The sequence below is a fragment of the Sminthopsis crassicaudata genome, chromosome 5 (assembly GCF_048593235.1).
Source record: "Sminthopsis crassicaudata isolate SCR6 chromosome 5, ASM4859323v1, whole genome shotgun sequence".
Lineage (NCBI taxonomy): Eukaryota > Metazoa > Chordata > Mammalia > Dasyuromorphia > Dasyuridae > Sminthopsis > Sminthopsis crassicaudata.
Window position 1 is genome coordinate 98642367 of NC_133621.1, and position 26169 is coordinate 98668535.

A 26169-nucleotide genomic window follows, 5' to 3' on the forward strand; every position below is an offset into this window, starting at 1 on the left:
TAGGATTGACTTCTGGGAAACCCACAATCCCACACTCTTGGAGGCAGAGGCAGAGATTCCCACTTCGACTTCTGTGCTGGCTGGAGACATTGGGAAGAGAAGAGGCTGGAGACACTTGGACAAGAGCTCATGGGAAACCAAGGAGATAGATAGGCCTCTAAGAAAGGTAGCCAAGCCCCAAGTGAAGGAGATAAGACTTGAAGGAGAAAATAAATGATCTGGAGATAAGATTTGGAAAGAGACAGTAAAGGACTTTAACTCCTGGCTGCATTTTGAGATTATTGAACTATTACTAAGGTTGCCTCCAGAAGCTTCCCAAGAAACCTCCTCCCAGAGAACGATTATAATTTAGAGAAAAAGAACATTACAGAGTTCTCTTTAAAACTTTCATCTTCTCATCCTCATTTGTTCTTTCATTATATCTTCTTCACTTCATTGACTTCTTTTAGGACATCATCATCTCTCACGTAGCTCATAGTATCATAGAATTTTAGAGCTGGAAGGAACCTGAGAGTTGATATAGTTTAATACCCACATTTCAGAGAAAGTAGACTTTTAATGGACATATGTACTTCCACTCTCTCCCACTCATCCATTTTTCTCAATTGCCAAAATAAAATCCTTAACATTAATACAGCACCATGCCACTTCCTTGCTCTAAAACCTTCAAAGGTTATTTATTACCTAAAGAATAAAATATGAATCCTTTTTTGTTGATTTCTGTCTGACTCCATGATTCTACCCAATATGGCTACAGTACAGAGTGCATGGAAATTATTAATATGACATAAAGGTGGCAGTAAATTTCAGTGAATCTTTAATATCAGGATAATTTTTTTTAAATTGTTCGTGGGCCATGGGTTATTAAATCATTGAAATCTCAATTTTGTGGGTGCATAAGTAAGTGAGTGATTCAGAGTACAGATCTGCTGGGGGTAAGCTCAGGTTGACAGTCTAAGCCTGTCAAATCAAAGAGCCTTATACTTTCTTCATTCCCTCAAGTCAAACCCCTAAGAATATAAGGAAGAGATACCTAAATATAGCTCCTCCTTTTCTTTCCTCCTCCCACTCTTCTTGCTGCCCCACCCACCCTATCCTTTTTATTTTCAACTCTGTGGGTTTGATATTCTTGAGGCACATCTCTTCCTCCAAGCTCTGAGCTCAACTTCCAGGATAGAAGGGTAAGATCTCTTCCCTGAATTTCTCTAGGATGGGAGAAAATTTTCTGTCCCACTAAAAAGATAAGTAAGGCTTGGGGTGAGAAAGACTAGATGATCAACGGTAATTAGATGGTTTGTGTTTCTATGAGGGCCAGGATAGGATGTATATATAACATATGAATGGTGTGTGTGCTAAATGCAGAGACAGTGGCTTGAGACTGAACTCTTATCTTTTGTGTTTTCCTTCCTGCTGCTCTAATTCCCTCAATTTCTCTGTTGCCTCCTTATCTTCAATACATCTCAGAGTTTTTTAGTTAAGATTCAGATATATTTTCTTTTTTAAGTGCAATAATAGTCTTCCACTTCCACTGGATCTTGAACTTCTTTGCTACATGCTGACTAAATTTGTGTGAAGAGGAAGGCCTAATGAAAATAAGGCAAAGAAGCAGAAAGAAGAGCCAGAGAAGAGTGATTTTAGAAGGAAAAAAACCAAGACAGTATAGGAGTATCAAACTTAAGTAAGCAAAAAAAGAGCAGATTTTTTTTTTCAAGGAGATGGTTGTCAACTATGCTAAATACTAGAGAATAACCAAGAAGAATAAACACTGAAAAAGTAATCATTGTTGGAAAGAGACAGTAAAGGACTTTAACTCCTGGCTGCATTTTGAGATTATTGAACTATTACTAAGGTTGCCTCCAGAAGCTTCCCAAGAAACCATAGGGATAAAATGCAGATGAAATAGATTATAGAAAGGAATTAAGAAGAATAAGGATAGGGCAGCTAGGTGACGCAGTGAATAGAGCACCAGCCCTGAATTCAGAAGGACCCCAGTTCAAATGTGGTCTCAGCCACTTAACACTTCCTAGCTGTGTGACCCTGAGCAAGTCACTTAACCCCAGCCTGGGGGGGGGGGGGAAGGAGAAGAAAAAGGATGTAAATGAAGTAAAAAAGGAACATACATGCACACACACATATGTGATCTGTTGTGTCCTAGGGTACTGATTATCCATCTGGAGTCATTGATCACAGATCCAAAGCTGGAAAGTGTCCCAGAGACCCTTGATTTTATAAATTAGGAACTGAGACCCAAAAAGAATTGATGAATTTAGAAAAGTCAAATAATTAATAAACATTAGAGGTGGAATGTGAGCCCAGGTTTTTTGAATCCAGAGTTGGTACCTTTTTCTACTGATATCTGCATCTTGGCTCTGATTCACAAACTACCTTCTCATCTGAATTGCCCAGATCCCTAGAACTGGTCTCAGCTTGGGACTGAAGCAGCCCTCCCAATAAATGTTGCTTTTATGATCCCAGGATCCTGTCATCCTATTCCTCCTTCTTCCCATACCACAAGTAGTAACAGACATATTTGAAAACAGAACCTCTGATTCAAAAATCCAATTCCATTTCAAATAGTACCATTGTTATTAATGATGTCATTCAAAGATGTCATCAAACTGAGTCTTTGCTTCTCTTCCTGTATCAGGTTAAACAGCCATGGAGATGAATCTCTCAGACGATTATGAGTTCCTGATACAAGGGTTGAACACCTGGGAATTCCCAAGTGACATCACTCCTTCTGAACTCCTCCTTATTAGTGAAGCTTCCTTCCCAGTGCTGGTGAATAGAAGTTACCAGGTCCTCATTGGTGCTTCCCACTATGGTCAGGGCCGCATGGTGGTACTGTCCCATGAAAATTGCCTGTACAGTGACAAAATGGCTCCCTTCCTCAAAAATGCTGTGAAGTGGCTCAGACAAAGTAAAGAAAACAGCATTGGGGTGAACAAATCTGTAGAACGCCTGGCTAGTGTCCTCCAAGACGCTGGTATTGAGGTAGAGGTAGTCAATTGTAATCATTCACAGAGTGTTTTCTGCACTGATGCCTTTGACAGCACCAACGCCAAACAGCTGGTTCAATTTATGAAGAATGGTGGAGGGTTACTCATTGCAGGCCATACTTTGAAATGGGCAAAAGAACACGGTGACGCAATTCTAGACAACTTCCCTGGGAACCATGTGACTAGTGTGGCTGGCATATACTTCACTGAAACCCAGGCAGACACCCGTTCTCTTAAGTTATATCACAAGATACCTAAGATTCCTGTCAAAACCAAGTAAGTAAAATCTCCCAATAGATGTCTTTATATCAGGTGTCAGTCAAGAAAGCACCAATCCTTACCATCAAGCTTCCAGTCTAAGAGAGGAGAGATGCTCATAGGCCTGAAATCAGTTTGAATCAACTACATATTTATAAAACTGCCAGAGAGAAAGAGATATCAAAGAACTTTTGCCAAGTGAATAAGTGGATTGAGTTCATGCAGAATGGCTACCTGAAGAAGGATAGGAGAGGTACGATGTCGGATTCGATAAGCAAAAGCTCAGCAAAGGCTTAGGATGGTTTATTTTAACTGGAAAGTCTAGTTGAGTTAAGCAATAAGGGAAGGTATGAACAGACAGAGGAAAGCAGCTGGGAAGCAATTTGAAGGTCGTTGTCAGGAATTTATATTTGATTCCAGGAATATCAAGAACTTTGGCTATAGTAAACATAAAGGAAAATAACAGCTGATATAGAAATGTTTAAAGATTCATAACACACTGTATGCATTTGTTTAATTCGGGTAAGTGTTGGTTTGTTTTGTAGAAGAGGAAGTTCAGAGTCATAAAAGTTAAGTGAACTGTTTCTAATCACAATGAATCAGGATTCAAACCCAGGGCATCTAGGAGGAAATTTAAAAAAAAAAAAAAAAAAAAAAAAAGAGAGAGAGAGAAAGGCCTACTCTATGTCAGGCATTGTACTAAGTACCTTAAACATTATCTCATTTGATCCTCACAATAATCATAAGAGGTAACCAGTCAAGAAGTCAAGTCACTCAGTAAGCTACATATACCAGGTGTGGTACACAAAGAAAGGTCAATGGTAGACCCTTCTCTCAAAGAGCTCATAATCTAATGGGAGAAACAAAAGGAAAACAACTATGTACAAAGTTTATACAAGATTAGATGGGAATAATCAACAGAAGGAAGGCATTAGAATTAAGAGGGATTAAGAAGGGCTTCTTGTAGAATTTGGATCTTTGGCTGGGATTTGAAGGAAGCCAAGAGCTGGAGATGAGTAGGGAGAGCATTCCATGCAGCCAGTTACATCCAGTGAAAATGCTGGCATTTGAAAGATTGGATATCTTGTTTACCAACAGCAAGGAAGCCAGTCACTGGACTGTAGAATACGAGAAAGGGATTAAGACATAAAGTGGTTGAAAGTATAGAGTATAGATATGGAAATGGGTTATAGAGTATTTTGAATGCCAAACAGAAAATTTTGTATTAGATGCTTGAGGCAACAGGAAGTGACTGACGTTTATTGAGAAAGTTGTTGCATGATTAGATCTGCATTTTAGGAAGATCATTTTCACATCTGAGTGGAGCATAGACTGAAATGGGAAGGTGTCTAGCAGGAAAACCAAGCATCAGACTATTGCAATAGTCCAAGCATAAGGTTAAAGTCCTACAATAGGATGGTGAGAATCAAAGAAGAGAAGAGGTAAGATTAAGAAGGTAAAATCTATAGGTTTTGATAATAGATTGGATTGAGGAGGAGGCAGTTTAGAGAGAAGGAACAGTTGAGGATGAAATCTAGTGTTGGTAGTTGGTAGTATGGTAGTGTTTTTTAATAGTGAAAGTAAGGTTTGAATGGGATTGGAGGGAAGAAAGTGGGGAGGAAATAGGAATAAGAAATACTATAGTGCTTACTATATGTCAGCTGTTATACTAAGTGTTTCAAAAATACTTGATCCTTACAACAACAATGCAAAGTAAGAGCTATTACTAATACTCTCATTTTACAGTTGAGGAAATAGAAGTTCCATTGTCACACAGCCAGTAAGTATGTAAAGTCAGATTTGAACTCAAGTTTTCCTTGACTTGAGATCCAGTGCTCTACTATATCATAAGCTGCCTCTGAGATATGATAAGTTTAGTTCTGGATATGTTAAATTTAAGAAGTTTATAGAACATCTAATTTGAGATATCTAATAGATAGCTGGAAAATGCATAACTACAGGGCAGCAAAGAAAGTGTTACTGTCAGTCATTTCAATCATGCCTGACTCTTTATGATCTTATTTTGGGTTTGTTTGTTTGTTTGTTTTTTGTTTGTTTGTTTGTTTTTTGATGAAGATACTTACATCTCCTTCCCCAGCTCATTTTACATATGAGGAACTGAGTCAAATATGGTTAACTGATTTGTCCAGGATCACACAAGATGAGTCTTCCTGATTGCAAGTTCAGTGCTTTATCTACTATACTTCAAACTTTCCTCTTGCAGAAAGGTTAGAGTTGGATACATAGATCTAAGAGTCATTAGCATAGAGATGATCATTGAATTCATGGAAGCTAAGGAGATCACTAAGTAAGAGAGAAGAGAGAGATAGACACACTAGGGAAACCCATGGTTAGTGGTCATAACCTAAATGAAGATCCATTAAAGGACACTATGAAGCTGTTATCATAAAGGTAAGAGGAGAAATCATAGAGAACAGGGTCATGAAAATCTATAAAGAAGAGAGTAGCAAGGAGAAGAGGATGGTAGAAGTTAAATGTTATTATAATTCCCATTTTATAATTAAAGTCTTTGCTCCTGACTGGAATGTTTTTCTCACTTATGCTAAATCTTGAAGGAAAGAGCAAAGCTAGGGGAAAGGCACAAAATGAGGAGGAGTATCATACGAGCAAGGCCAGTAGATACCCACTTATGCTATGTATTCCTTTTCCCTAATATAGGTGCTTTATTTAATATAGCAATGTGGCATAGTCCCAGTCATTTCCACATGACCAACCAGGCTTGCAGTCTAGATGTTCAATTCCTCATTCTCACCCCATTTATGTCCAATCAATTGCTGATATCATAATCGCCCTGATTCAGACTTTCCTCATCTCACATCTGTACTATTGCAATAATCTCCTTATTTGGTCTCCCTGATAGAAGCCTCTCTCCAGTCCAGTTCACATCCTCTGCTCAGTTCTCAAAGTTACCCCTGTAAAGTTCAAGTCTGATCATTGCTTTCCCCATTCAATAAACCTCAGTAAGTAGAAAGTAGATTGTTCTTACCAGATGGGGTCTTCAAACACATTTACAATATCAAAGTTGACTAGCAAGAAGCAGCCTCCGGAACACCTTATCTATGTAATACCCAAAATCATCCGTAGTTATCCTATTCTAAATCAAAATATTAAGCAATCTTCAGTCAAAAAGGTCAAATGCTAGCCTCTGGGGTCTTTTCTGTTTTGAGGAAAGTATTTCAGATGCCAGGATTATTTGCTGAACAGATTGAGAAATTTGAGAAGATAACTTTCTGTAAAGAACAAGAAGGTAGTAGTGGAAGAGGCACCAAAAGCTATTTAGTTCAACCCTTACCATTTAGATATGAGAAAATGGAGACCTAGAGATGCTTAATATTTGAACCCATTGCTTTTCCTACCCTGTCATATCCTAGGAGTTCCTTGCCTAAGGAGCATCAAGGTCAAGTAACTTGCTCAAGATTTCTTGACCAATAAACTCTATGATACAGTCACTGACCCCACCTTCTCAGCCTTTCTCTCTTGAGAGGATGAATCATAGAAAGGGCCTCACTGACATAAATCAAGAATACATAGTCATCGTCCAGCTATAATGAGGAAAACAGGGTAGGTACTTTAGTGTGAGAAGACTTATTTTTACAGTAACCCTGAGAAATAAACTCCCAGGTGGAAGACAGATGATCTGTGCCTTCAGATTTAAAGGGCACACAATGTTCACTGTGGAATCTTTAGGCTTGCTTCAGCTATTAAAGAAATTCCACTAATAAAAAGGTGATACTTCCACTATACCTATTTAATCTAGGTACTACATGTTAGGAAGAACTTGAATGGGCAAGGAGAACATCCAGAGGAAATGGCTTTTAGTTCATGCTATATGAGAATCAATTGAAGGAACTGGGATGCTATTTACATGTGATTTGATAGTTGTCTTAAAATATTTGAAGGACTGTCATATAGAAGAGAGATTCAACATGATCTATTTGTTCCTAAAGTGTAGAAGATCAATAGATGTCTAATGAAGTTTCTTCTAGCTCTGAAATTTAGTGATTTTGTAATTTTTTTTAAAATGGGGGAAATCCACTTAACTTGGTTCTAAAAACTCTTAGAAAATTAACCTATATATAACTTTATTGAAGATCTCTGCACATAGGACTTGTTGATATACTATTTAACCTGAAGTATTTTACCTTGATCCCTGTTCTTCTTTTCTATTTCTTCCTTAAGTACTAAAAGGAAATAAATCTTTTCCAGATTTGAGGAGGATATCTCCAAAGAGCAGCAACGGATTCTGGATGGAATCTCAAAGCTAGACATCAGAGATGGTGGGATTCCATCTCGCCTGTTAGTCCATGGGTATTTGGCTTTCCCTCTTGGACTTAGTGACCCTCTTGACTGTTCTGTGGCAGGAGCCCGCTACGGTCGAGGTCGAGTGATAGTTCTTTCCCATGAGGGCTTACTCTTCTCTCCTAATTTGGGCCAATTTCTTATCAATGCTGTTCGTTGGCTGAAAGGAGATCAGCCAGGCAAAATTGGAGTGATCCCACCATGTCAAAATTTATTCCACTGGCTCACTGAAAATGGCATGGATTGTACTTTACAAAACAATGTGTCTGCTGACTTGAGTGTCTACTGCTGCACTGCGTATAATGACAGTCTGGCAAAGGAAATTTTGGAATTTGTGGCAGAAGGTGGAGGGTTGCTGACTGGAGGCCAAGCCTGGTATTGGGCCTCTAAGAACCCAAACAAGTCTGTCTTTTTTGACTTTCCTGGCAACCGCATTCTCAATTCCTTTGGCATATCCATCCTTAATGAGTATGTGAATAAGGGCCACTATGATTGCCCAGGGCCAGGGCTAAAGAACTATCACTTCCGCTTAGCTATAGCCCAGTTCTTTGATGAGTTAAAAAATAAGACTGGAAAGTTCCCAAAGGACTGGCAATCAAAGCTCAGCATGGACTATTCAGCCTTCCTATGGATGTCTACGGGAAAAATCCCCTTCTATGACCATGTACATCGAATGTTAAAGAAGGTGATAAAAACGACTAAGCTTCCCATTATCAACAATAACAATCCTTTGTTCAAAAACTCCTGTAATAGCACTCTGATACACCTGGCCTCTGAACTGTCCTATGTCAAGCCAGATTTTGCTTCAAAACTCTACAAATCAGGGTACCAAACTTCCATCCTTCCTTCATCCTCACCAGCACATTCTGTCAGCATGGAGATGAATCTCACCAGTCAAAGTAAGAATGGCTCATTGATAGAAAGCTAAGGACAAGATTCATAGTAGGAGGGTAAGAGGAAGAGCGGGCAGGGATCAGTTCATAGAGGGTGCTAGGGGAAAATGATGTAGCTGGATGACCCCAGAAGGACATCCCAGAGCTATATCTGCCTTAGACATAGTGTCCATTTTGTTGACTCCTGGAGATCATGAGTGCCTAGACAATGTTGAAAAGATGAGGATTATGAATATGTAAGATTTGGGAACAGAATGAATTGGGTATTTTTGGAGGGAATATGAGGACTCTGGAGGAAGAAAGAATCAAAAAATCTCACCTGTCCTCCTGATTTTCAGGTGGCAATATTTGGAAAAGTACTGGACTTTACCTCCCTCAAGGCTGCACTCTAAATATAACAATACCACATTCTGCTTGCTTCTCTAACATAAAGGTAATTTCCCCAAACACACTGTTCATATAGAGTTTATTTTTACATACTTCTATGATTATAACTTGCTCCTGCTCCTTCACTCAATGACTGTGAACACAATAAACACATACCCTACACTTAAATGATCCACTGACAATCCTTCTCAACTATAACCTCTTCCAAAGGAGTCATTTCCTACCACAACTGGTTTTCTTTTAGATATATAGGTATGTCTTTTGTTTTTGTATTTTTGATCATCTACGATTTAGATTCTTTCTTCAAAGACATAGACCATCACCAGAAGAATATTGATGTTTAAAAAATGGATTTAGCAACAAAGAGTAGCTTAGGATCACCGGATATGTTATATAGTTTTGCAAATGTGTTATGGTTCATTCACCTTCTATTTAGGTCGGGGTCTTGTTCATGATCCATAGGAAGTATAAAGTATGTATGCAATCTATATATACATATAATACATACATACATATATATGTACAATATATATGTATATATACATATATAATACATATATGCTAATTCACTTCACTAAGTGATACCCAACCCAACTTGCATGCTTTAACATATGTGTTAGATTTAATATGTTTATGTCTTCTTCTGACCATCCAGGTGCAAATTGGCTGCCACACTGACAACCTGATGAATCTTGATAAGACACTCAGAGCACCTGTAGTTGTTTACCAGTATGACTTGACCAAACCAGATAATTCAATCTCCACCCTCTGGGGTGGCCTTGTCTATATCATTGTGCCCCATGACTGTTCCTTGGGAAATACAGTTGTCACCTTTACTGGAGCTGTACCTGCCCCTTACTTCATACTTGGTGAGTCAAGATCTCAAAGGAGTACCCAAAAAAAAAAAAAAAAGTGAGATGGCCTAGTGGGAAGTTACAAAGTAGATTATAAAAAAGGTGAAAGTCATGAATTGGTAAAGAAATACACGGGCATTATAGAATGGGAAAAGGATGGACTATTTAGAGCATGCTTTAGAGTGAAAAGGAAACTATGTAGAGTAGCTTCCTATGTGACCAATCTCTCTGGTCCTCAGCATCCTCATTCTAAAATCACCAAATGTTCTCTAAGGTCTAATTTAGCTCTCAATACCAAGATTCCAAGACTGAGGGGAAAGGATAAAAGAGTATAATAAACTGCTTGGCATATTTTATGTCCTACATGTTCTTTTCCTAATAGCGTACAGATTTCAAATTTGGATAGGAGGTGAGTCAAATGAGGCACAGGACTCATAACCTCATGGTCTCTGTTCCCAGGAAAGACATCTGTGGAGGAATGGAAGAATTCCATCCGCCACCATCCAGTGCCCTGGGGAGAACTCCAGGCAGATAGCATTATCCTGACAGTTCCAGCTAAAAGTCTACAAGGTATAGAGAACCCTGAACCCGTGCTCCACCTCTGGAACGAGATGACAGAAGCCATAGCCAAACTTAGTGCCAAGCCCCATCCATTTCCTCGACATGAGAGAATTGTCACTGATGTGCAGATCGCCTATGGTAGGTAATCTGAATATGGTAGGTATTCTGGGATAGGGAATGATCTGAGCTTGTTGTGAGTAACTGAGTACTATTCATTCAATGGGTTGCTTTGGTCATCTTATATGGGCAAAGCATTGTCACAGGAACATGAAGGAGGAGTACAGTGAAAGAGAAAACCATAGGATCATAGATTTAGAACTAGAAAGGATCAGAGTGGCCATCTAGACCAACTTCATTTATTTTGCAGATAAGGAAACTAAGACTCATAGTGTTTAAGTAATTTGAGTGGGGTCATAATCATAACTGGCAGAACAAGAATTTAAATCTGAGTCCTCTGATTATAATTCTCTTCTATTGAACATCACTATTTCTCAAAGACTACAAAGTAGTATTTGGCCTCAAATTCAAATTATATGGTTGTTTTTAACTTATTATTATGAAAAAATAGACATAAAACCAGAGCAGATTGATGTAAAGAGTGCTAGATGGAAATAAAGAGACAAGTTTATGTCTCAGATCTTTTCCAGATAGCAATTATCAAGACAAATCACTTCCCTCTATTGAATCACAGTTGTTTTTTTTAAATCTATAAAATGAAAGGGATTTGACTAGATTAAAGTTCCTTTAGGTATATTTGAAAGGCTTGTTATCCTAATTATATTTTCATCCAAACCTAGAATCTGTATAATATATTTCTGGGGGACATAGGAATCTAGTTATCATCAGAGCATGTAAGAAATGGCATGTTCATGAAGTGAAATCCTTGGTGTAAGGTACATCCTGGTTTTTAGAAGGGGAACAGTTTAGTTGATACAAGACATACACATTTTCTTAAAGTATAGATTACAATAAATTTATATGTATATATATATATATATATATATATACACACATAAAAATTTTTATATATGACAATAAAATAAGGCAGTATGGTCAAATAAGTAGTACACTCTTCATTTGATCTTCCTCTTCTCAACTACTAAATGTAAGCATTTCTCAAGATGTTGTCCTAGTTCATCTCTATTTTCTCTAAAAACTATTCTTTGGCAATCTCTTCCAATTCCTTAACTTCAATTGTCACACCTAAGCAGAAGACTTTCTTTTTTTTCAAATATGGTATTTTATTTTTCCAAAAATATGTTAAGATAATTTTCAACATTCACCTTCACAAAACTTTGTGTTCCAGATTTTTCTTCCTGTCCTCACCCCTCAGCAAGATAGCAACCATCTGATATAGGTTAAATGGTGTAATTGTTCTAAGCATATTTCTATATTCATCATGTTGAGCAAAAAAAAAATAGATCAAAAGATAAAAAACATGAAAAAATGGAAAAAACAAGCAAACAACAACAAAAAGGTGAAAATACTATGCTTTAACCCATATTTGGTCTTCATTGTTCTCTCCCTGGATGTGGATGGCATTTTCCATCACAAGTCTATTGTAATTGTCTTGAATAACCTAATTGCTGATTCTCTTCCCAATAGAATCTATTCTTGTAACAATATGCAGCTAAATTTAACAAACCAATTTGCCATGAGATACCATGATATATATATGTATATATCATAATATGTTTAACAAAATATACTTATTTTTGTAGCAGCAATCTACTCTGATGACAGGAAGGTGTTTTTCAAAACCACTTCTCCAAAGTAAAGATTAGTCCTTACTTTGATCAGAGTTTTGTAATATCTTTCAATCATATTTTCTTATTTTGTTGAGGTCATACCATAGATTGATTCTTATTACTTCATTCTACATTAATTCATATAATTCTTAGTTAAGAATTAAAAGTTCTTGAAAATAGTTTCTTGAATCCTAAATATTCTTGCTTTCTCATAGTAAAATAATTAATACACCAAAATTTGTTCTAGCATTCTTTATTTTGATGAGTACTTAATTTGCTTCTAGTTCTCCATCTTTACAAAAAGCACAGATATGGAACTTTTCCTCAGTCTTTCACTTTCTGAAGACATAGGCCCAGTAATAATGATATTGGTGGTTGAAACCAAGAGTATTTAGAATTTAGTTATTTTCCAATAAAATTTCAATTTGTTTTCCAGAATGTTTACCAATTCATCCCTTTACCAATTGTTGAGAAGTATACCTGACTTTCTACATCCCCTCCAATATTTACCATTTTCATATTTTGTCTTTGTCAATTATTCAATTTACCAGATCTAAAGCTATTTTAAATATAATTTCTTTTATTATTAGTGAACTTTTTGTAGTTTGCATTTCTTCTTTGAAAAATTGCCTATTTCTGTAATTTAACCAGTTATCTACTTCCTATTAGATCAGTTCCCTTTGCTGTTTAAAATATCTTTCATTGATATTTGCTACAGAAATTTTTTGTTAAAAACTTTCCTTTCCCAAACTATATTAATTGTATTCACTTGAAAACTTTTTAGATTTTAGATAATCTGAATCAAAGTGGCTCAGTAGATAGATAATTGGTCTTAGGCCCAGGAAGATATAGGTTCAAGTCTCACGTATAACACATGCTAGCTTTTGGGTGCTGGGTAAGTCATTTCATCAATCTACATTATAGGTCACTTTTAAGATAGAAAGCTACAGAGAAGATACTCCTCTTTTTTAGTAGAAGAAATTACTTATTGGAAATTCCCTATGTATATGCAATCACAGTTTTGTTTTGTTTTTTTTTAATAGATTTTATAATCATTGCTCTCCCTTATTTGGTTGAGAATTTTATTTTGAGAGGATTTTGGGAAGATGGCAGAGTAGGTCAGTAAATTTCAAGCTCCACAGATTTCCTCTACAAACAGGAAAAAAATTGCACTTCAGGGCAAACATAGATTGGTTAAACACAAATAAGACTTGGGGCAGAATGGGATCCTCCTGAGACAACCCAAAAAAACCTCAAGGAAAAACCCCAGATCAAAAGTGTAAAGACCTCCAAACTGGCTCTGTAGAAACAACAAATGTGGATCCCCAGTCTAGCTAGTTGGTTTCCTCTTGGAAAGTTCTTTTTTTTTATTTATTATTTCTTTAATGAGAAATATTAGTGTAAGCACTTCCAATTGTGGGTTGAGAGGATGGTGCCTCTAGCTTCACTTCAGCTCTCCTTTCTGACCTGGAATCCCAAACCAAGAGCTCCTCCCTTCTTGCAAGTGCTTGTAGCCAGTAGTTTTTCAGCCCCCATTTCTTCTTCCCTCCCTGGACATTCTGGTTCCTTCTCTCTCAGGGCTGGTCTCTGCAGCACAACTAGATATAGCATCCCTAATCAGCTCAGGTTCCTTCAATCTTCCTGGACTCAGATCCCCAACTCTTTACATTGTCCAGGAGGTGAAATTTTTTGTGCTTTTGAACAGTCAAACCCATCTAGCCCCACAAGTCCCTACTTGGGGACTTAGAGATGTTTATACTTCATACTGGCTTCATATCAGTCCTCAGGTCTTCTCGGTTTGTCCCCAGGAGGATCCCTGTACTGTCTTATTTGTTTTTCATCAGTCTATGTTTGTCCTGAGTCACAGTTTTATTTTGTTTGTGCCAGAAATCTGAAGAGCTGGAATTCTCTTCCCAGAATCCTCTTTCTAGTCAATAATTTTATTACCAGCCATAGATGATCTTCCTCAAAATTTTCACAAAAATTTGGATCTTGTGTATGTGTGACTTAATCTGTCTTATATCATTATTATTTCCGTGCATGTCTTGCCCCCAAAATAAAGTTATGTAATTCCTTGGGAATTGTCTTGTCTTTATATTCAGTGTTAAGCTCATTGATTCACACAAACATGGTAATTAACAAATATGGATTGAAAGGAATAACCTGGAGCTAATAGAGAAGAGAGCTTTTGTATGTGAACTTTAACCCCTTTCTCCTTCTCTGGACCTAGGTTTGATGCATGCTGGGTATCCTATCATGGGCTTCTTAGATGTGGTGAATGAACTAATCTCTGAAGAAATCATAAGGAAAAAAGGCTTGTGGTGTCCCATTCATGAGCTGGGTCATAACCAGCAATTTCATGCCTGGGAGTTTCCCCAGCATACCACTGATGCCACTTGCAACCTTTGGTCTGTCTATGTGCATGAGAAAGTTTTGAAGTTGAACAGGAACCACATACACCCTGCACTGAGGCCTGAACAGCGGCAAAGAAGATTGGAAGAATATAAGAAAAAGGGTGCTCCCTTGTCAATGTGGTATACTTGGACAGCCCTGGAAACATATCTGCAGGTATTAGACCTTGGTGTTGCAGGACAGGAGATTAAGAACTCTCAGCTGAGGAAAGAGCATCACATTTATATTCCACTTTGGTGTCCTTAGGAGATTTCCCCTTTACCCACCCAACTAGACCATGGGAATAATCTTGGTCTGAGATTAAGTATGAATTCATTGCATGTTGCTGCCTACCTTTCTGTGCCACTGGAACTAATAAGCTCAGACCTGAATTCCAAATATACTAACTCTATAAATGAATAGATGGAAAGTAGTTTGAAAAGTGGAAGGTGAAGGAAGAGTGCAGGTCAAGGAGACAGAACAGGGGTAGAATAAGAAGATCTGATGAGTTTCAGGGCAAAGTTTCTTAAACTGTGGGTTATGGCACCATATGGGGTAAGGTAACTAAATGTGAGGAGTCACAAAATTATGATTCGTTATCAGCAAATGTTTGATTTGTATGCCTCTTTTATTTAATTATAGGCCTGGGGTCCTATAAAAATTTCTCTGGCAAAAAGAGTCTTGAGTGGATAAAGTTGAAGTCCTGACGTAGTAAATGTAAAACTGAAGTTCTGGTCAGGAAGACCACTACAATATAACTACAAGTTATAGTACCCTAGACAAGTTAATTAATTTCTCAGTGTCCCCAGGGAACTTTTTAAAACTAGAAACTGAAGAGTAGTTGAAAATGTACATTATAATTAGATATTTTTTAGTTAATTAGAAGTCTACTGAACTTTTTAAAAATGTTGTTTCCTTCCTTGTCCCTCAAATATAAGAGTGATAGTTTTATTATATCTTTACAAATTAGAACATATATCCCCAGGCAAAAAAAAAAAACAACTGACTTTATATTGCAGTATCTCAATTTCTACATTATTACATGACTTTTCTGGATATCTTCATTGAGGTGGACCAAATATCTAATATGGTCTTCTCCAGAGAGTTGCTAATAAAGTTTCCATCATAGCCTTGGAGATCCCCTTCAGAAAAGTCCACAGTGTATAGTATAAATAGCACTGGATTTATAGTCAGGGGCCAAGTTTGAATCCTAATTATTTAACATCAAACTACCTGTTTGATGTCATTTAACCTCTTTAGGCCTCAGTTTCCTTATCTATAAAATTATAAAGTTTGTTCTAAGATCCTTTGGAGCTAAAAATCTGTGATTCTATGGATGAGATAACCCTGGGATCATCATGATGCCTAGTGTCCTTAGTATCCAGGAGTCAAGTACAAAGTAGAAAGGCACCATTCAGACAGAATACATCTCCTGAAAAAACCAATAGGACAGAGAAGATAATCAAAAGGTTTAAAGGAAAGTTAACACTCTCCATGAAGCACATGAACCAGAATATTACTATTATCTAGTCAGCACATTTTCTTCTTAGTAAGGAAAACTACTTGAAAAAAAGAAATTAATATTACCCAATGCACTGAATAAGAAAAAAAAGAAGTTGGATGTCCTCAAAGGATATTGTCATGAAAGTCTGATGAACCATCCATTCCTACTCATATTACATGTGTGTACATGCAAAATACATAGGTATACATATAAAATTTGTATCTTCACATATAATATGTACCTCTAGTAAGATAGATTCTTACAAATATATTTCACTACACATATATCTCTCACTAGATAGATAAACATATATGAATATATATGTATATATATATACAGAGATCTATATATATGTATACATATATATATATATTACACACACACACACACACACACACACACACACACACACACATATATATATATATATATATATATATATATATATATATATATATATATATATATATATATATATATATATATATATCAGACTCACCAATGTACTTGATATTTATTTAGTCAGTTCAGAGAACATTTTTCCACTCTGCTGCTGACAAGAATAGAAATACACAGTCTCTCTAAAGGATCACTCTTTCAATATTTCAAGTTTCTCTAATATTCACTCCAACATTCCTGACACTTTTACCATCACAAATTCTATATATGATTACTTTAAAAATGCTTCCTAAGAAAAGGTTCATCCCTCATCTATGAATTCTCTTAGGTCCAGGAATACTTATGACCTCTCCTTGAATGCTCTCTTCTCATACTCCTCAAATGGTCAAATTTGTACCAACATCTAATTTCTGGGAAATAAAAGGAGGATTGTAACAATTTAAGATGTCACACACTTAAGGCTAATATTGAACAGCGTCAGCACTGGAAATCCTCTTTATCATGGATTTTAGGGTTCCCCGGGAATTTGTATAGGTTTTGTTTCATTGTGTATAGGAAAAATGTGAACCTGGGTCAATGTGAAAGGAAGGTAATAACTAAATCCAAAATGATTTCAACAGTATTTATGTGCTAAATTATCTGCTGAGAACTAGACAATTCATCCTACTTTCCCTTCCTCTCAGTTGCAGGAAGCCTTTGGCTGGGAGTCTTTCATCCAAGTTTTCAAAACATACCAACAACTGACTAATGTGCCTAAAGAGAAAGAAGACAAAATGAACCTGTGGGTGACAAAATTCTCTGAACAAGTGCAGAAAAATCTGGCTCCTTTCTTTAAGGCCTGGGGCTGGCCTGTTCAGGAGAAAGTGGAAACAGCCATTGCCCACCTGCCTGAATGGAAGGAGAACCCCATGAAGGTAGAGTTCCATGAGAATTAAAAAATAGCTTGCAAGACTGGAATGTGTCTACAAAGACTACCCCTAAAGGCTCCAGTTTGTTGTTCTTTGCCTTTGGCCTTTCAATCTCATGTCAAAACAAGTTGTAGCAAACAAAGAAATTGTCTTCCCAATTTTTTCATAGATAAGGGCTCAAGACATAGCTCCAATTTTTTTCGCATTTGAGATAAATGGATGACTTACATGGGCTGGCATGAAATTCCTTTCTGATAGTTGTCTGATTACTTATAACTAAGTAAAACCTTAGTTATGATTGAGGGCCATCAGTTTTTTTCATTTGGAAATGTGACTTTAAGAAATCTGAGAATTCTGTCTGGGCTTTTCTCTTTGACTATATATCCTAAGAGATCTAGTTGGGGTCCCAAACTGAGATGTAAATTTAGTGTAAGAGAAGAACTTCACCTAGATCTTTATCTTAAGTAGTTCATTCTCAATCTCTCCCAGCTTCTACCTTGTCTCAAATGGGTAAGTCCAAGTATTTCTCACACAAATACTTAGTGATACTTAGACCTCTAATTCCCTTTCCAATTCAATTCCCCAACAGAGTTTCTGTGATCTCTGAAGAATTCCAGATCTAAATCCCTCATACACCAATTCTCTGAATTCAATTTATGGTGCCTGTTGATGCAGAGGATGCTATCCTATGCGGGTGAATGGCCTTTGCCATTAGAGTGGAAAAGAATTCATTAATCATTTAATCTTTTAATCAATTAATCATTTAATCTTTCTTGTCATTTAATCTTTACCCATATTGGTAAAGTTTTATTAAACACAGAAAGAGGATGTTTATCACATTCTACCTTATAGCAAACTGATTTGTTTCAATGTGGTACATTTTTCCTGTCACCCATACTCCAAATAGCCTTCCTCCTCCACTCTGCATCCTGAATTCTCTAGCTTCCTTTAGGTCTTAGTTAAAGAACTTAATTTTAAAAGCCCATGTCATCCAGGCCCATCTCGTCCTGATCTATATCTGCCTACGGGAGCCAGAAAGTGAGGCAGGTGATCTTAAACAACCTCTCTCACTTGAATTGGATTCACTTGCTTGTCATGACATCCCCCCCATAATGTTGTGATCTTCTTTGAGAACAAAGGACAAGCAATATCACTTTCTATTAAAAGCCTTTCCCAATCTTCCTTAATTCTAATCCCTACCTTTTTGGATTATTTCCAATTTATTCTATAGACAAATTTGAAATTGTATCCAATTGCTAATAGATGATTGTTTACATGTTACCCTCCTAAGACTTTGAGCTCCTTGAAAGTAGAGATTGTCTTTTACCTTTCTTTGTAGCTTCTGTAGTTAATACAGTTCCTAGTGCAGAATAGGTACTTAATATATGCTTAATGATTTACTGGCCCAATATGCTCTATGGCTACCCTTTGCTAAAAAAACAAAAAAACAAAACACAATCATTTCATGATCAAAATTGGGTGAAGGGGGAAGCTAGGTGGTGCAGTGGATAGAGCACTAGCCCTGAAGTCAGGAGGACCTGAGTTCAAATCTGCCATCAGATACTTAACATTTCTTAGCTATGTGATCCTGGGCAAATCACTTAGCCTCAATTGCATCAGCATCAGCAAAAACAAAACAAAACAAAACAAACAAAAAAAAAAAAAAAACTAGGTGAAGTACAACAGATCAATGCATAGTGATTATAAGTAGATTATAAGTAGATTACCAATAATGTCTGGTACACACAGAATTGTTGTACCTTTGTTTGTGCCTCAGTTTCCTCTTTCTGTAAAATGAGATGGTCAGACTCAATAGCCTTTAAGGGACCTTGCAACTCTAAATCTATGACCATATGATCATAAATGACCCAAAGAAATGTATGAATGAAAAAAAAGAGATGTAATGGATATGAAGAAAAAGCAAGAAATAACAAAAATAGTCACAGTACAATACTAGTGTACAGAAAATGTTTTATAAAAAAAAAAAAGATTATCCAGCATTTACTTAACATTTCTTGGAAGGCATTATTTGGCATAGTGGATAGAGCACCAGCCCTGGAGTCAGAAAGACCTAAGTTCAAATATGACCTCAGACACTTAACTTTTCCTAGCCGTGTGACCCTGGGGAAGTCACTTGACCCCAATAGCCTTGCCAAATAAAAATTTATATGAAATTTTTAAAATTATTAATTAAATAAAATACAATTTTAAAAATAGGACAGAATGAGAAGGCATGGATGGGCTACAGTATGTACCATACTAGAGGTAGGGAGGAATGCCCATATCAATAAAATCATAGATCTATTTTCCCAATTGCACCACAAGCTTTTTGATAGCAAGGTTCTTTGTTTTTCATCTTGGCATCCAGCACCTAGCATGTTGTATGTAATCGCCAATTTTTACTGAATTGATTCTTTTTTGATTTACTTTTTTTTAACAATAAAATTGATTTACTTAATTGAATGATTCTTTAATGCATTCTTTTCTTGATTAATATCTTTCTCCCAGCTCCCAAGATACAGGACTTTCTTGATGTTAAACACAAGAAATGTTTTCTTTTACCTAAAGACTAAGTGGCTACATTCCATATTACCAAGTCTGTTTTTTCTCATCCTAATATTCTTTTCAAAAACATTTCACTTAGTTCCATCCCTTCTTTCCTACAGCCCCAAATGACTTCATGACAGATCTAGTCACATACTTTCTCACAAGAACTTTAGCACCTACACCTAGTTATAGTGATATCCAGATCCCTCTCAACACTCTTTTCCCATGAAAAGAGAAGAAGTTCAGAACTATACTATTTGTGTACTACATCTTTGGGGATTATTTCATAACCAGCTCCAAATGTGGATACCAATGCATAGGGTATAACATCTGGAACTAGGGCTGCATAGCCTCTCATGCCAGTTGCATAGGAGGAGAAAGTATATCTGCTTCTATGCAAAGACCTAGTACTTTGTGCCACATATCCATAATCCAAAAGTCCTTTTCTCTTTCCAAACACTAAGTTGAGGAGAGCAAGATGGCACAGTGGATAAAGCACCGGCCCTGGAATTAGGAGAACTAAACACTGTCAGCTAAAAGGTACACACTCAAACAACTTCACATTCACTCCTACTGCATTTCTGGTTACACTAAATAATGACTCTGTAATCCATCCAAAATATACCCAGAGATTGTCATTTCAGCCACATATCAAACTGTAACATGGTTTACGCATTACATTTTTACACCTTCCCCAGGGTTCTCTAGAACATTGGGATACTTTGAGAAGAGTCTCTTTTCTCTGTCAGCTACAGTCGCGATTAATTTTGTTCTCCCAGGCTTAGAGTTACAACTATAACAATTTCACTAAACACTAACATTAGCTTTTATAGAAAAGCATTGTCTTCAAAGATATAACAAGGAAAATCATTCAAACATTTCCCCTAATACCTCAGGACTATAATCTTCCCTATAACACCTAGTCTCTAAGCAAGAAGGGTAGAATGGAATCACAACTTGACTCAATTTATGAATATGATTAGCCCCCCAAATTCAATCCAACACCCACATACCTTACTCCCACTCCCACATATGTATAGGGACTCTGGCTTCTCATGGATTCTCTATTGGATTGGCTACAATATCTGGCAGGTAATTCTGGACTCCAAGAACACCATGGCTTGACCTTTTGGGTTTGGCATTCCACTCTTTCTGTACCTAGAACAAAAAGGGACAAATGACCTGGGAAAAGGGCAAAATGACCCTCAATTCCTTCCTTATTTATTTCAAGATATCACATTGTCTAAGTAAAGGAGTCCTTCATCCATGCATGCTAGCAGAGACTGTAAGAGAGTTTTAAAGACAAGGAAATTCTGACCATTCAACCAACAGAAATATAACCAACTATATGATAAATCAATGGAGAATGTTCAGGATATGCATCCTTGAACTAATTATCTCTTTTTCCCCAGAAGCAGGTCCCCAGCAACTCCTACATGGGTGTCCTCCATGTTAGATGATCTGGATATCTACCAAACTCTATTACAATGTGATTATTAATGTCAAGAAAATATTTCAAAAACTTATTAGGAGGTTATTAACAACTGTGGACAATGACATGACTTCCATATCTTCTCTGTATTACTGTTTACTTTCTCACTTACGGTTTAAAACTCAGATTTACTGTTGTCTTTCAAATTGTCATTTACTGACAATCCCTCAAAATAAGATTTTGAGGAATTTTTCAAAATTTTTAGACAATTTATTGCTGTATGTATTTTTTTTGCTGAGGCAATTGGGGTTAAATGACTTGCCCAGGATCACACAGCTAGGGAGTGTTAAATATCTGAGACCATATTTGAACTCAGGTCCTCCTGACTTCAAGGCTATCCACTGCACCAACTAGCTGTCCTGCTGTGTGTAATATTTGATAAGAAAACCACCTGACTACAGATGAACATGTGCCGTGGAAATGACAGTCTTCATAGAGCACTGAGTCACTGAATGGTTTTCCAAACTTCATCTAGTCAGTACATATCAGAGGCAGGACATAACCTCAAGTCTTCTTGACTTGGAGGCCATTTCTCTTTCCACTATATCACATTGTGGTTCACTTTATAATCATTCTTTCACCCTAAAAGTCAGACTTTGTATTTCTAAGGTGATCAAGCAAAATTCTTATTTATAAATCACTTCCATCATCATTATTAAAGGTAGCTTCATTCTATAACTGATAGAGCACTGGGCCTAAAGTCAGGAAGACCTGAATTCAAATGCAACCTCAGATATTTATTAGCTGAGTAATAATGATAAGTAATAACCTCTGCCTGACTCAACTCCTTCCTCTATAAAATGGGCACAATAATAAAGTACCAAAAGTGGATGGGTGAGCAAGAAACTAGGATTAAACAACAACAACAAAAAAGCGAGGATCCAGCTGATCAAAGACAGCATACATAGTCTAGGATAATTAAACATCAATGGGAAAAATTAGTGGGGAAAGGGGAAGAAATGAAAAAAGAAGAAATGATCTGTGGCACTATATTTCCTGAACCAAGGACAGAGCCTAAATAACCAATAAGAAACTCTGAATCTTTAGATCACTACTTCCTAAACTGTGGGTTGTGATTCCACATGGGGTCATGTATCTGAATGTGGGAGTCACAATATTATGGCTTATTATCAGTAAGTGTTTTATTTGTAAGCCGCTTTTACATTAACTGCATAAATGGAGTCACATAAAAAGGATTCCTCACAGACAGAAGGTAGTGCCTTATTATCATTATTATTATTACTACAGTTTCACAGTTGGATAATTACTTAACTATGGGAGTAGTAATGTATGGATGGGAATTCATAAGTAACCTATTTCATTCCCTATATATGGCTGATATTGAAATTGGAAGCTTGGTGCTGAAAGTCAAAGAAATCATTTCTAAATTTACTTTTTTTAAATGTAATATATTATTTTATTTATTTATATGTTATAATAATTTTTAATTTTTTTTTAATTTGGAGCTTCAAATTCTATCCCTCTGTTACCTTAGAAGGTAAGCAATCTGATATAGTTTATACACATGCAATCCATTTCCATATTAGTCATTTTGTATAAGAAGTTTCAAATAAAAAAGAATGAAAGAAAGTAAAATATAACATTCTTCAGTCTATATTCAGAGATTGTGAGTTCTTTCTCTGGAGACATATAGCATGCTATACATAAATCCTTTAGGATTGTCTTGGATCACTGTATTACTAAGAACAGCTAGTTCGTTCACAATTCTTCATCATGTAATAATATAGTGATTACTGTGTACAACATTCTGGTTCTCCTCATGTAACTTTGTATCAGTTCATTTAAGTCTTTCCATGTTTTCTGAAACTTATCCTGCTTGCCATTTCTTATGGCAAAATAATACTTCATCACAATTATATGGCACAGAACCACAGCTTGTTTAGCTATTCCTCAATTGATGGGCATCCTCTTGATTGCTAATTCTTAGCTACCACAAAAATAGCTGCTATAAATATTTTTGTATGAATAGTTCCTATTCTTTTTCTTCTTCTAGGTCTATATAAACATAGCAGTGGTATTGCTGAAGCAAAGAGTATGCACAGTTTTTTTTTAATTTTTTTTATTTTTTGTTAAAACTTTTTATTTTTCAAAACATATGCATGGACAATTCTTCAACATTAGTCCTTGCAAAACTTTGTGTTCCAATTTCTCCTCCTTCCTCCATGCTCTCCCCTAGATGGCAAGTAGTCCAATATATGTTAAACATGGTAGAAATATATGTAAATCCAATATGTGCATACATATTTATACAATTATTGTGTCACAAAAAATTAAATCAAACCAGTAAAAATAAGAGAGAGAGAAGCAAAACAAAATGCAAACAAACAACAAGAAAAAAAGTAAAAATTCTATGTTGTGAACCACACACTCTGAGTGTAGATGGCTCTCTTCATCACTTAACAAGTGAAACTTGTTTGAATCATCATCTCATTGTTGAAGACAGACACTTCCATCAGAATTGATCATCATTTAATCTTCTTGTTGCTGTGTACAATGATCTCCTGGTTCTGCTCATTTCACTTAGCATTAGTTCATGTAAATCTCTCTAGGCCTATCTGAAATCATCCTCCTGGTTGTTTCTTATAGAATAATAATATTCCATTATATTCATATACCATAATTTATTCAGCCATTCTCTACTTGATGGGCAACCATTCAGTTTCCAGTTTCTTGCCACTACAAAAAGGCTGCCACAAACCTTTTTGCACAGGTGGGTCCTTTTCCCTCCTTTAAGATGGCTTTGGGATATAAGCCCAGTAGAAACACTGTTGAGCATAGTTCCAAGTAGCTCTCCAGAATGGTTGGATCAGTTCCAAGTTCCACCAATAATGTATTAGTGTTCCAGTTTTCCCATATCCCTTCCAATATTCATCATTATCTTTTCCTGTCATCTGAGACAATCTGAGAGGTATATAATGGTATCTCAGAGTTGTCTTAATTTGGCTATGCACAGTTTGGACATAGTTCCCAATCGTTGACTCAGTTTACAATCCTACCAACATGTCCTAGTTTTCCCAAATCCCCTCCAATATTTATTATTTTGCTTCTAAATGTGTCTTGCTGTGCTCTGGAGTGAAGTCATCATTCTTGTCTAAGGAAAGGAAAAAACTGTTGCAAAATAACAGTTTGTACAATAAGTAGATGATGGAATAATCAGATTAGACCTTAATCTATGACAGTTTGAAGTTTAGGGCACATAGACTGAGACTATGACATTCTCTTGTCTATATATCTCTATTATACTCTGTTATTATTTATATATTATTTCTGTGTTTGTATAGGTTCCCTCATTAATATATGCTGAAACACACACACACACTCTTTTAAACAATATGTGTGAGTGTGTGTGTGTGTGTGTGTGTGTGTGTGTGTGTGTGTTTGAATGTTAAAGTATAGAAATAAGGAAAAGAAGAGTACCTAGAGATTGTGGCAATGGCAAATAAAATAATGTAGACCTGGTAATAAGGTATACCTGAGTGACTTTGAAAGAAAGATCTGGTTTCCTATAGAGTAGATTCTTGGTCACAAAGTCACAGAATTAGAAGAGACTTCAGAGGCAACCTAGTCCAATTTATTGTCCCAACCGGAATCCCTTTTACAAAATGCCTGACATAACCAAGCATTTGATGAAAGATTTCCACTGCTTCCACTTGAAGCAGATTATTCTCCTTTTAGATAGATCTAACTGTTAGATCAACCCTAAATGTGACATTTTGCAACTTTCACTGATTTCTGGAATTCATAGGCTCTATATTTAGTGTTGAAAGAGATCTCAAAGGTCATCTAGTCCAAACTCTTCTATATATAGATGATTAAATTGAGGTTCAGGGAGGTTGGTGAATGTAAAAACATTTTCAAGAACTTTTTCAAACTCTAAAGTGCCAGGAATACAAATTTTCTCCTTGTGAAGCTGATTGTTTTAACCAAAGCTAAACATTTATGTTTATTTATCCCTTTTACAAATTACATTTTATTAGATTTGATCCAATATTCAAATCTGTTAAGATATTTTTGAATCACTTTGTCATCTATGTTAGCTATCTTTTGGTAACTTCTCTCAGCTGTAAACTTGATAAGCATGACATCTCTCACTTTATCCAAGTCTGTGCTTAAAATATATTAAATAGCATAGAATCATGCATATATAAATTCCTGTAACACTCCAATCAAGGCTTCCTTTTAGTAAGGCCTTAGATCAATAAGACTAAAGGTCCAGATCTGTATTTGTCTATGCCTTACATGTGTGCTCACTATTAAAGGTGAATAGGAGAAAAAACTAGCTGGATATACCTACAATTCTAAGAGGTATCATGGAAAGAGTCTCACAAATATTATCATCTTAGTCCCAATCAGTACTAGCCTTTCATTTCACAGAAAAAAGAAAATGATTAATTTCTTTTAAATTAAATCTACCCTCTAAATGCTGTCCTTGTACATTTTATTTTTAAATAAGTACTTTTTTCTTCTTTTTAATGAAATTTCATTTTATTTTCAGTTTAAAATTTTCTCCTACAAATCTCTATAGGTTTAGCCATATAAATCATAAACCATAAAAGGGAGTATGACAGTGTATACAGCATTCTTCATTTGTGTCTATCATTTATTTCAAAAGAAGGGAAGTATAAATCATCATGGGGCCTCTACTGCAAAGATTGGTCCTTTTATTTAATGTGATTGCAATGGCTCAGTATTTGTTTTTATTTATGCTGTGATCAATATGCATATTTTTCTATTCTTTCATCAGAATCCTATATTGATTCATACAAATTTTTCCATGTTTCTCTGAATTTCTTTAAATTTACCATATCTTACAGAAATGACTTTGTTCTTTCACTGACTTTTACATAACACAATTTGTCAAGTCATTCCCCCATCAATGGGCTTCCA

At 36.1% G+C, this 26169-nt stretch overlaps 2 protein-coding genes across 6 annotated transcripts in view; one reads left to right on the top strand and one right to left on the bottom strand.

Moving 5' to 3' along the window:
* LOC141542936 (olfactory receptor-like protein OLF3) overlaps positions 1 to 26169 on the bottom strand; it is a 207317-nt gene that overhangs the window by 161849 nt on the left and 19299 nt on the right. For 2 of the 4 annotated variants that reach the window (XM_074267660.1, XM_074267658.1), the window contains exon 2: positions 20783 to 20927. The exons of the other annotated variants lie outside the window; for them this stretch is intronic. The gene's annotated coding sequence lies outside the window, so the exon portion shown is untranslated. The remainder of the gene's footprint in view (positions 1 to 20782; positions 20928 to 26169) is intronic. 4 annotated transcript variants of the gene reach the window in all.
* LOC141542934 (TRPM8 channel-associated factor 2-like) lies at positions 1131 to 19685 on the top strand. Of its 2 annotated transcripts, XM_074267656.1 has the most exons (9): positions 1131 to 1181; positions 2648 to 3275; positions 7485 to 8476; positions 8809 to 8903; positions 9513 to 9726; positions 10171 to 10410; positions 14251 to 14588; positions 16998 to 17228; positions 17812 to 19685. In XM_074267656.1, exons 2-9 carry the CDS (start codon positions 2659 to 2661, stop codon positions 17827 to 17829), a joined length of 2745 nt encoding a protein of 914 aa, XP_074123757.1. In that variant the 5' UTR covers positions 1131 to 1181; positions 2648 to 2658; the 3' UTR covers positions 17830 to 19685. The 2 variants fall into 2 exon arrangements, with proteins under 2 accessions (XP_074123757.1, XP_074123756.1); XM_074267655.1 differs by having other exon boundaries at positions 16998 to 19685.

Coding starts and splice junctions, on each gene's coding strand:
- LOC141542934 (XM_074267655.1), top strand. CDS start 2,659: ATGGAGATGAATCTCTCAGACGATTATGAGTTCCTGATACAAGGGTTG. Junction 3,276..7,484: donor AAGATTCCTGTCAAAACCAA/GTAAGTAAAATC, acceptor AATCTTTTCCAG/ATTTGAGGAGGATATCTCCA. Junction 10,411..14,250: donor TGATGTGCAGATCGCCTATG/GTAGGTAATCTG, acceptor CTCTGGACCTAG/GTTTGATGCATGCTGGGTAT.